At 39.5% G+C, this 12,137-nt stretch overlaps 2 protein-coding genes across 4 annotated transcripts in view; one reads left to right on the top strand and one right to left on the bottom strand.

Annotated features, from left to right (window-relative positions):
* Positions 1–647: 647 nt before the first annotated feature.
* Positions 648–8,822, bottom strand: LOC118415402 (CXXC-type zinc finger protein 1-like). 2 transcript variants are annotated; one of them, XM_035819994.1, is made up of 16 exons: positions 8,613–8,822; positions 8,046–8,188; positions 7,388–7,488; positions 6,820–7,007; positions 6,005–6,112; positions 5,762–5,836; positions 5,159–5,386; positions 4,728–4,826; positions 4,005–4,195; positions 3,696–3,773; positions 3,327–3,456; positions 2,894–3,007; positions 2,492–2,541; positions 2,181–2,274; positions 1,753–1,905; positions 648–1,643 (listed from the first exon to the last, which is right to left on the bottom strand). In XM_035819994.1, exons 1-16 carry the CDS (start codon positions 8,646–8,648, stop codon positions 1,491–1,493), a joined length of 1,941 nt encoding a protein of 646 aa, XP_035675887.1. In that variant the 5' UTR covers positions 8,649–8,822; the 3' UTR covers positions 648–1,490. The 2 variants fall into 2 exon arrangements, with proteins under 2 accessions (XP_035675887.1, XP_035675886.1); XM_035819993.1 differs by having other exon boundaries at positions 6,784–7,007.
* Positions 8,823–8,940: 118 nt separating this feature from the next.
* Positions 8,941–12,137, top strand: part of LOC118415403 (formin-like protein 5) — a 6,370-nt gene continuing 3,173 nt past the window's right edge. The window contains exons 1-4 of one of the 2 annotated variants that reach the window (XM_035819995.1): positions 8,941–9,082; positions 9,704–9,862; positions 10,488–10,567; positions 11,140–11,547. In XM_035819995.1, coding sequence (XP_035675888.1) covers positions 9,052–9,082; positions 9,704–9,862; positions 10,488–10,567; positions 11,140–11,547 — 678 coding nt within the window. In that variant the 5' untranslated portion in view covers positions 8,941–9,051. Of the gene's footprint in view, positions 9,083–9,687; positions 9,863–10,487; positions 10,568–11,139; positions 11,548–12,137 lie in introns of both variants that reach the window. The other variant, XM_035819996.1, reaches the window with a different exon arrangement.

Consider the following 12,137-nt stretch of genomic DNA (forward strand, 5'->3'; position numbering starts at 1 on the left):
TTCCGTGGTCGGCTGACCTTATAAGACCAGTTACTCCGGACGTCTATACTACTGAAGCCATTTACTGTCAGTCTCTATCGTCTGTGACAGTTTCCAGACGTTTTGTTGGCACTGCACTCTTCCTTACGCCTCTCAACTTTCAAACCCTAATTAAGGTAACCTACCGATGTTTCTACTGAGGTAGCCTCCTTCGCACGAAAGCTGTCTCTCTTGGCATTTTTAAATGAAACTGTCTCTCTTGGCATTTTCATCATAAGCTATTAAAATGAATTAAGATGAAAATCGCCAATCAGACCTTCCCCCCAAAACAAACTTCAGCGCTCAAAAAGCCACCACCTTCTTACATATAAAGTTTGTCCCACATTATGCTCTCACAAATACTAAAAGAAGCACAACTATGCTCTTGAATAAAAGACTGCAGGATACAACGTTGCCAACTAAATATTTGCCACATTTGCATCCAATCATAGGAGTTACAATATAGACTTCACTGGCACAAAAGAAAATTTGTACATGTACATTGTACTAAGTAATTTAGAATGTCTGTCATAGCTCATTGCAAGTATGCCAAGCTGTAAGAAAAGAGATAAGCACTTAAATTTATGTCTGGGTAACTTGGAAAAATCACAATGTGCTTCACACAGACATGAAATTCTTTACTTTTATTTCAACTCATCTCTAGGCTATGATATTCATCAACATGCACTGCCAATATTCCTAGTCTAATATTATTTACAACTGTAAGTCCTCTCATATAACAATCACAAGTATATTCCTACCTATTGGTCATAAAGTAGTAGAACTTTGAACAGTATAAAATATTTTGTACAGAAAATAAAACTTTTTGAATAAAATGGAATTGGTAACAATATTTGTTACATATATACTTAGCATGCATTTGAACTTCAATTCAACATTAAACTGTAGAAACAATCTATCATGAATGCAGGCGAATGTCTACAAAAATCCAACTACAGTTGGACCAAACTCCAGACAAAGTTTTGATTTATAATGAATTTCCTTTCTTGCATTATGGGAAGAAATGCTACACTGTCAGAACTAGTAATTCAGCTATTTTCCTATTCAATGAGTAGAAAATGTGTATCATCATATTTGTAATCATTCCTAATCATTGGTGATGTGTTAGGTCATTCTTTTGTTTTTGCTGTAAATGTACGCTTTGTGGCTCTAAAAAGGGTTTCCCAGGCCTAATTTTTTTCTGTCATCCTAGCAAACCCTTGCTCACCCTCTAGCTTGATTCTAACTTTATCATATCAGGGTCACAAATTCTGTCTGTCAAGATGATGAATTGGACACAGTTTTTGTCCATCATAAGCAACAAGATTCTGTGACAACATGCAATGATGGACACTGGACAAAACTATGAATTCCAAACAACATTATAATGACCACAGTTCAGTGTGTATCTAAGTCAACAAGAAAAGCTGCCATCTTGGTACAACATTATGATGTTGCGACCCAAACTTGAGTTACTCTGAGTTTTGCTGGAAGGGCACGTTTTGCTGGTTCATGAGATCATGGTCGAAGGTTTGGTGTAGCATCAGGCCGAGCAGTCCTGAACGGTTTGCCATGGCGTAACGGATGTTACGCTCTTGTTCAAAGAGGTCGTCCAGTTTTAACCACTGTAAGAAAGAAAAGAAATGTTCATTCTGTAACTTTGTGTTCTTTTACAAACAGTACAATTCCTTCTATGTCTGACAAAGTTGTGTTGATGTTGATATGTTCCTTTACCTGTCGGACCCTCTCCAAGTCAATCTCGGCCCTGCGTAGTTTCTCCCAACCGTAGTGCTTGTTACATTTCCTTTTGGAGACCCGGCAGATCTCTCCGGTAGTGTCTACCACGTTCTTGGTCAGGGGACAGCCACAAACATCATCTGCATTCACCTGCAAAATTGATAGGGGGCATTGTGAGCCTATCTTCAGAAACATTGTACAGAAACATTGTACAGATTTTGGTGTATTATAGTCTGTGTGTCACAAATTCTTCTGTCCAGGGCTGTAACTGGCCCTTCCTTGCAGGAGGCAGGGCTTGCTGCTATAAGCGAGATTTAATCAGGCTAGGTGTATTGCTGCAAGGTTTAACCTTCTCCCTACCATGTAATCTCTTTTAGTACCTGATCTGTGTTGACAACAGGCTGTAGGAAAAGGGTTAATGTTACCTTTGGGTCCCTGGTGTGTTCTGGACACAAGACTCTCAGCCTCTTACAGTAGGTCTGATTCTGGGAGTTGTAGTAGTCACAGAAGAAATTGGCTCTGCAGAAAACAAACCAACATTTTACATTATTAAACAGCATGATTTCAAATATAGAGGCCATATATCACACATACAACAGGAGAAAAATTTCAAGCTAAAATTTCGTATGTGAAAAACAGCACTTTCTAATTACATATGTACATGAAGCAAATGAATCAATATCTGTACCAAGGACACAAAATATGTATAAAAAGTGTGTCAGGAAGGCATTCTTACCCTTCTATTCTTGTCTTGTAGATGGACCCATAAGATGTTTGACTCTCATACTAAAGGGACAAATAAAGGAGACACAATCAGTCAACTACTACTTTGAAATCAACAAGTTCTAATACTACATGTACACTGACAAATGCTTTATAGAGTGCCCAGGACCATAACAACAGTGAAAAATATTTTTGAAAATTGATTATGTATTTGTAAATATAAGAGATACTCTTGAAACTTTGATTTAGCTGTGCAAACTCCAGGCATGAAAAGTTGTTTGATGTGACATAACCTGCTGCAGCCATGTGTTATGCTGAAGGGCTATAGCATACAGATGCAGAAACGTCATACTACAGAAATATCACTATTGACTATCACTATCACCATTGTCTGAAAACAGAAGGACATGACAACCTTTGCGAAGCACTTCTCCATGTGTTTGAGTGCGCGGTGTGGGTGGACAGGGTGGCCACAGGAGACACAGTAGATACTCAGCTCTGTGTCATCACCACCTCCCTCATCTTGACTCTGGAATAATAAAGGTGTTGTTTTAACAAATTCTGTTATTACATGACAACAAAGCCTTACACAATATAGTACCAGCCAAAGAAGTAGTGTACATTTTTGAAATTGGCGGGAATTTAATTTTGTAGTAAGAGGGATTAATATATGTCCATGCATTTCACAATTTACAGTATGAAGTGACATCTTCAATATTATAATGTCCCAAATACTTATCTCTTTAAAAGCAGCTATTAATGCTCAAACATAGAAAAGTTAAGTATACATATGCAAAAGATAGAATCATTATTTTCTGGCTGAAGGTAAGAAGACACTGAATCCTTACGTCTTGGTCGGGATCTATCGGTACATTTTTGGCACGTTCGATCGTTTTCTCCAGCTCGCCGCTCTGCTTGTCCAACACAGCAAGCTGCTTACGAGCCTCCAACTGCTCCGAACGGATCTTCTCCAAGGTTCTAGGAAATTGATCAAATGTCAATGAACATGTTACCCTGTAACATAGTTCAAAAGAACACTACGAAAAGCAAAAACTAAGTCACTGCTTTTAGCAACAACATTAAACATATCCATATCAGAAACAGTGACTAAAAAAATTACATTTTGGGATTGTGTTAGATTTTGATCTTATATCCTGGGAAAATGGATGCCTCTTTTCATGAAAAATATGATGAAAAATATCATGTCATTGGCCTACCTTTTCTCACCCTCCTCTGCAATACAGGGGCTCTGTTGCCACTGTTGAATTCTCTGCGGTAGGAACTCAAAGATTCGACTGCAAAACAGGAAAGCAAAGGTTCAGATTCCAACATCTGATGCAGTTACATAGAGGTGAGAGGGTTTGAAAAACTCAATTTGGTAGGGTTGAACAGATGTGACTTAGCATTTGAAAGTAATTTACGTATAACAAATTGCTTCACTAAAATGTACACAAAGAGACACAATTGCATAAAAGTCTACAACTTAGGAAAGAAACTTTGTACACAGAAAATAAATGTTGTCATACTTGGTGGCTAACTTCAGTCCACAGTCGTCTGAACAGTACTTGGACCCCGGTCTGGCAGCGTTGACACACTCTGGACCGTAGCACTGTCGTGGGGGGTCTTTAGAGTCGTCAAACTTGACCTTGTCACCAGACGTGTCGTCCGAGGTGGCCTTCCTCTTATGTCGCTGTAGGGCCTTCTTGGCTGGCTTGGGCTAGAATAGCATTGTCATAGTTTATACATGAGAGATGTATGACCAAAAGCTGCTAGTATTAAGCTAGTTCATGGTTTGAAGTGTACATACACTGTGTGACGCATTGTGGGTAATATGTCAAAGTTACAGGCCTTTATCCTTATCAATGGACCGATCCCAAAGCCTCCCTCCTGTTAGATCATGGTTCTATTTTAAACAACTCTGTCGAAAACAACACTAGTATGACAGAACTGACCGCTGCTGCTGCTATTTACCTGATAATACCGACTGACTTTGGTTTAGCTTTTTGGCCCTGAAATTTTAAATGTGATCAGACTGTGTTGTCTTTTGAGTGAATTGTCTCAAATATGAAACTACCAAACATTTATTTTATATGTATGCCTCTGTGAATAATCTGAGAGGATATCTATGACTCACACTCGCTCACTTGCTCACTATCCTGTTTATTGTCTGTTGTTCCCTGTCAGGCGAGGGTTAGACCTGCTTGCACGTAGAAACACTATTCTATATTATCAAAGATTTCTTCTCATACCTTTTTCTCCCTACTTTGTGCATGTTTCAACTTGACTGCTCTCTTCTTTTCTCCAGGACTACGGAAGACAGTGTAGTCATGGTCTGATGTTCCTATAGACTACAGAAAAACAAGAAAATACATCACTTTGCTAATAATTTCATACCTCAACAAATTTGACTTTTATCTAACATTTATCTCATCTCTGGGAATGACTAACTTTGTTGAATCAATATTTAAAAACTGTATCTAGAACGAAAAATAAAACAGCAGAATCTTTCTTATCAAGTTGGTAAAGGTAAAGTGATGAACATCATTAGAGCTATTAAGTGTTTACCTTTGACAATATAAAAATTCTTCAGTACTAGTAGATCTATGGATGCTGCTTTTACTTTTTTTCTGTTTTATCTATGGTATCAAATATGTGAAAGTATAACAAAAGAATTGTGAACCTCAAACACTCTGCCGGACATGTCTGCATACGCGTCATGTTTGTTCCCGCTAGACTGTGACTGTAGAAAGTTGCTGTAGAAGTTGACGTCGCTCTCCGAGTCTGTTGTTGTCGTCATTGCTGCTGCAGCTGCTCTGGCTGCGGCTGCAGCTGCCGAGGCTCGGGCCTTCTGCTGCGCCATGTACCGGGTCATGGACACAGGACGGCCGAGCTTGTCTCTCAACAGTTTCTGTAAGATATTATATAGATATCATGTCTGTAACCTCTAAAATATACTCCGTGTAAAAAAGTCTAATACTTCATATGAATATAAGCTCAGGACAAGAAGTTTGGTGAGGTACAAAGTACTTGATTTCTGCTGTGCGATGTACTGAGATATGGGACAGCCGAGTTTGTCTTTCAACAGCTTCTGTAATATATTACAACTGCCATCTTTTAAACAAGGCATTAAACAGTACATGTATAACTGAAAAATATACTTTGTGTAGAGAAGAAAGTCTCATACTTCACATACATAAGTACTAAAATACATGTACATGCTAAATACAGTACCAGTTCAAAAGAGGTACCGGTAGTACAATTTATTGTAGTGCTTACTGCTTACCCTTGACTTCAGGAGACACTGTCTCAGACGACACTTCTGACGGATCTTGTTTGGACCTCCAAATTTTTTCATGTCCTGAAACAAAGTTCAATACTGTCTTCAATTTCATACTTAAATCTAAAACACCAGAAAACCCTACATTTCCCTTCTAGTGATAAATAAAAGACCTTGCAGAAATAAATGAGCTTACATTATGCTCTTGATACATGCAGAATTGGCTACAACATGCAGTGCTGTACTCACCCTACAGAAGTCACATTTCCCACAGTCCTCTGTGCGCAGACAGGCGTCACACTCCCCACACATGCGGGACGACCTCTTCAGGGCGTTGGCTAACTGCTGCTGGGTCAGCTGGGGAAACAAAGCATCACAATTTTTCTGAAAATACTGTAATAAACAACTTGGAAAAAGTGTTCATAGAGAGATGACAATTACATGATAAACTACAGCTTTCTACCCTGTGTTTACACACTCTCTCGCTGGCTGGGGTTAATGACCCCCTCTAGGGCGGCGGCAATTGTAGGGCCGGCCACTAGGAGCGCGATTTAAGTCAGGCAACAGCTTTCCATTTTGAAACAATGTTTCAACCATAATGATTGCAAATAGATGGAATAAATGTATATGTCACAGTAGAGATCACGATCCAGTAGAATCGCTGATTCTCCTAGGAGAGATCGCGATCGGAGCTAGTCCTAGGACCAACTCCGATCGGGATCTCTCCTAGGAGAATCGGCAATTCTACTAGTACAGATTGCGATCGAGATCTCTCCTGGGACCAGCTCCGATCCAAACTCAAATGATGCTAAGATATAGGAAACAGCAATATTTTTTTGGATAAACAATGATTTTATTTAGTATCAATGTAATTTCCATATTTTGCAAGATAGGAGGTGCTTGCTATGTAAGATGTTTGTCAATAGTGAAGTGCAAGAGAAGTTATTGATAAATCATAATAAAAAGGACAGTGGTTGCAGAGTAAGTTCCCAATCCACCATACTGCCCTGTACAACTCAAACACATACTGTTTCTTCTGACAGTGACACTTGTGACACTGCTACCTTCTTGGTCTTCTCGAGGTCAAAGGGCAAGGCGACATCGAGGCCGCTGCCACTGCTGCTGTGACGGTGCTTCTTCAGGAGCTTCTTCAGTTTCTTCTTCTTGTCTTTGTTCTTCTCTTTCTTGTCTTTCTTTTCTTTGTGTTTCTCCTTTTTTGTGTGGTAGCGGATTTGAAGCATTGGGTCCTTTTCTGTGAATGGAATATGGAGTTGTTGTTCATGAGTGTTAATGATATCAGGGTTAATTAACTGTCAGTAACACCTCAGTCACAAACACAAATACAGAAACATATGTCATACATTTTTTTAAAGAATTAGGAACTAATTCAAACTATTGTGTTCTTTTCTATAGTCCAGGAATTATACTATTGTTAGTGTTACACTTCAAACATTACAGGACATATAGCTCATATTGATACATTAACATTTCCTATTACACTTTCAGACATGCGTTTTCCTTGTTGCAATTAAAAAAATTCATCTGCTACTTGGCAAGGCTTCAAGCAAAGGAAACACACTGTACAGCAATATCCTGTGGCAATGTTGGTATAATGGTCTAACCCACACCTACCCATGCAGGTTGTACAGTACCACTGTTTGATGGTCCTGGCCATCTCCTGGCTGACTTGGATACAGTCTCCATGGAACCACTCATCGCACTTCTCACAGCCACTGTAGGGGAAGAGTTTAAAACAATCCTACTAGTACTAGCTACTCAGTTCATACATGTAGTTTGTGACTGATACCTTAGACTGGGCTCAAATACCACTTGTGTATGCAGATCTGATTAGTATCTGTAGCTGTATATCAACCCTTTGCAGGCATGTAAGATGCGATGTTATCTTACACTCAGTGTCCAGTCACTGGACACCTAACCTTCGCACATCTAGTTGCAAGCACTGTCTGACACTATTTGATGAAGATGCCCCTAGAGTACTTGTTGGCAAATAGTTCCACTCTATGATCATAGTAATAGGAAGAAACAATTTAAAAAAAAATCTGTACAGACATAGCCATAAGATAAAATTATAGTTGTGCTGGTATCCCAGATGTCTACATGCACCTAACCTTAAGTAACCTACACAGGTAAGTGTTGTTGATCAAACCTACCAGCCTGGTTTAAGCAGCTTGTATTGAATGTACAAAACTGGTGTGTTACATTGCATGGCTGTTTACCTGTTGTACAACTGCAAACAAACAAAAACAACTACAACTGTAAACCAACTCACATCATGAACCTGTCTGTGTCGGAGGTGCGACAGATACAGTACTGTACGGGCTCCACCTGTTTGAAGAGCTGCGCCATCTTGGCCTGACGTTCAGGCATGATGAACTGTTTAGCGATCTGCTCCTGACGGTCCAGCTCCTCTTGCTGATAACAAACAACAACAAAAGACAACAACATCAACAGATAGTCTGAAGCCAAAGGCACAGCAATAATTTATCCATCTAAAAACTCAATCTTTGAGAATTGGACCGAGTTCTTGCGATTAATATTGCTGCCAGCTACATCCTAATGTTATGTGCTAAAGTATCATAATAATGATAAACTATATAATTTATGATTGGACACTTGGCTAATTCATCAAGGTCAAATCCAAGCGTTTCAAAGATAATACACAAAGTAAAGCACACTTTTTCGAACTGCTGAATCAAACTGAGCGTTGCACCTCCTGTGGGAAAGTATGAATGGTGGCATATCACCGCACCATAACAAACAAAAATACATCATTTTTCTCCACTTTGAAACTGCCCCCCTCCCCAACTATGCTGAAAGATGATTGTCCTCAACTGACCGAGAGAGCCGACGACTCCTCCTTGTCGCTGTCCATCGTGATGGAGAGGGACTGGTGGACAAACAAAAGTGCAGATTAAGTCACAAAACGAAAGAAGAGGGACATAAAGCTAAAGAAACTAGTGGAGATCGAAGCAAGCGCGGCAACATTCGAAGCCTCATGCGGACTACGTCATCAATCTATGCGTTGCAACCTTTGACCTCCTCATGCACCAAACAGATTCGACTTTAGAAAGCACATAACATGTTATAAACCTCTCAAACCTATTCTTCATTCAATTAATGACTATTCTAATGGAAAGATATCAGTAAAATTACAATTTTCCATCCTTATCGGACAAAAAAATATCAAATTTGTCCCCTATAATCAAGTGTCGCATTCCAATGAGGATTGGTTCCTGATCACGTGATTTCAGATAGCACGAATTTCAAAACCCAAGATGGCTGCCGTGGATAAAGAAAATCAACCTGGTACGCACTTTTAAAATCAATTTTTGCATTCGTAGCAAGGCAATTGTTTATAATTTTAGATGATGCATGAAGATATTATGAATATTACACACATCTAGGATGAATTACGACTTGACATTCAGTAAACCCGTGGCGTCGAGTAAACGTGATAAATGTTAGCAGTAACTGTCAAAATTTATTCATACCTGAATAAATGTGCATCCAAAGTCATTGCATCAGGTCAACATTCACATTTAATCATATACTAGATACAAACGTATATTCCTCCCAGTGATTCCCCACATATAGGGTTTGAGGAATACCTGTTGACATTGAGATCTATTGAATAGTAATAAATTTGATTTCATATTTGTCTACAAGTTACATCGGGATATCCATTGATGGTGATCCTGATAATTCCTAGCTGCCTGTGTTGTCACCCTCCTGTCACTCACAGTACTTTCACATTGTACAATTATGAATAAACATAGCAACTGAACAGGTGGTCCTTATGTAGAGCTGGGTGCTTGTTTTAGCAAGTTAGAGGCTTTCTGGCTGTACCAAAAATACTGGTAATCCATATCAAAATTGAAGGTTACTACAAAGTTAAACTGTCTAGTTACTAGCCCACGTTTCCCACAGAGCCAACACCACCCACCCCTGAGGCAGACAGTAGTGTGGAAGGTGAGATGTACAGCTGGCAGGACAGGAGACTGTCCAGGTCTGCCAGGAAACGGGCGCTGGAACAGAGGAGAGAAGAACTGCTGGATGAAACACCTGAAGAGGAAGAAGACATCACAGGTAAATGATTCAGTCTTTTACTAATACCCACATGTAGGGAAAGTAGGGTGTGACTTTCTTTCGTTCCAGTGAATATTACTATTGAGACCCATGCTTTTTAACTTTCATAGCTGTTAATATATAACTACTACTAATTGCATAACAAATTTGATGCTTTCTACTAAATTTTGTTGTTGTTGTTGTTGTCCTCGTTTAACTAGACGTGTATCTGTTGGGCAAAGTACCGGTATTGTAAAAAAAATTCAATTTAAATAATGATGCAGACTCGTGCTAGACACCAAAATGTGTCTGCTATGTAAGCAATTTAAACATCATCTTTATTGACTCTGTACGTGTTATCTGATTTTTAACGGTAATGTTTTCTTTACTATGTACTATGACCTTTGCTGTATTGTTGATGATTGGTGTGTCTATTACATGAAGACTGTACATACGATATAGTACGGGTACCTCATTTTTATGTTTGACCATATGTCAAGATGTTTACACTGTGACTACACATTTATTGTGACTTTACAATTATTATGACTACACAGTTACTAGTATTGTGGTAAATATGAACAGAATGAAAAACAAGCTTAGCTTGAACAAATTTAACTGGTTTATATTATGTTGGCTTTTCCAGCCATACAAGACAATGTAGTGAGTGAGTGGATCAGCCTGTTACAGGAGAGGGACAGACTTCTGAGGGAACAGGTCAATGAGGTTAGATAATCATCTTTTACTACAGTAACACTAATCATGCTAATCAAGACTAACATTAGCATTCTGTACCTTACATTGTAGTGAAAATGTACAGTGGTTTTAGATGGGGAGTATTTGAATTTGAAATGCGAATGGTAAGTAACTTTATGATCTAGATTATATGTTTTGGTCATGGGATAGAAAATCAGGCCATAAATCAATGCTGCATTCACAATGAAATTATTGCCACTAGCCTGGGTGCAATCCAGGTCACAATGACATGAAACTAAAATGACGTTTGTTGCTATCCTGATATCCAGCCATATTGATAGCTCCCGAGGCCCTTCTGTCCTGTCTGCAGATACATATTTGCGGAGACGACAGAAAAGCCTCGGGAGCTACAATACTGCTGGATACCAGGCTAATTTGTTGTTGGGAGCTATAATTCGGCTGGATACCAGGCTTAGTTGTTGTCGCGACCTATAATACGGCTGGATACCTGGCTAATTTGTTGTTGGGAGCTATGATACAGCTGCATATCAGGCTAATTTGTTGTTGCACTGCTTGATTGTAAAGTTTATTTTCTGCCCTAGGACAACCAGAGGCTGATGGATGAGTACATGCGGGACCTGTTCTTCATCCTGCAGCGAATGGGAACCCTGGACAGCTCGGCCGTGCCCCCCGCGCTGAAGACCAGCCTGATCCACGTGTACGGGGAGGTCCTGAAGTACTGCCACACCCAGGACCTGGACGTGTCACAGATGTCAGACTGTCAATCATCTGTAGCTCCGCCCCCATCACCGATCACACAGGCACCTCCCCCTCCTCCTCCACCACCCCCTCCCCCTCCTCCTCCTGCTATAGTTGTAACCAGCCCTAAGAAAACAGCATGTAGTGAACTACCCGTACCTAACCTACAGCCTAAGAGGAGGAAGCTGGGGATGCAAGCAGCAACACCACAGACCCCGATCCACAGTACACCACTACGACCATCTCTACATGTAGGTTATCATACAGTATAGCTAGCAGTAGAATTTCTGACAAATCATACAGCCTAAACTATACAGTCAAACTTAATTGCAGTCTAACCTGTACAACTTTACAACTAGTGACCACCAGTACATGAGAACCACCTGGCCAATATGACCCCTTTTTGGTGATCCCTTAGGTGATTTTTTCCTTAGTTGCTGGCCTATAGGGATATACATTTGTACTTTCCTTCTGATATCCAGGTCAAAAATTCAAAACAGACTTTCTGTATTTCACACTGGATGTTTAATGCTTGACCAGTTGATGTAAGAATGTGTACACAGTGTAGCAAACATTGTATTTCTATGTTCAGTCTATTATTGTACTTGTAGTGGTGTACTATGCATATTTTACAATATGTTTAATACCAGTACCTGATGGCTTTCAGTTTTTTGGTTATATCACTTGAGATCTAAAAAATACTACCTACCAACCATAATATTTTCAGGGGCTTGTAAAAATTTTTACTTGCTTAGCCCTTAACGAAAACAAATCCGTTAACTCCTATTCCCTTTGGATAAGATACCGTGTCCTAATTTATCCATTCTTTACTTTTTTGCCC

Source organism: Branchiostoma floridae, chromosome 5 (genome assembly GCF_000003815.2).
Source record: "Branchiostoma floridae strain S238N-H82 chromosome 5, Bfl_VNyyK, whole genome shotgun sequence".
NCBI classification, from domain to species: Eukaryota; Metazoa; Chordata; class Leptocardii; order Amphioxiformes; family Branchiostomatidae; genus Branchiostoma; species Branchiostoma floridae.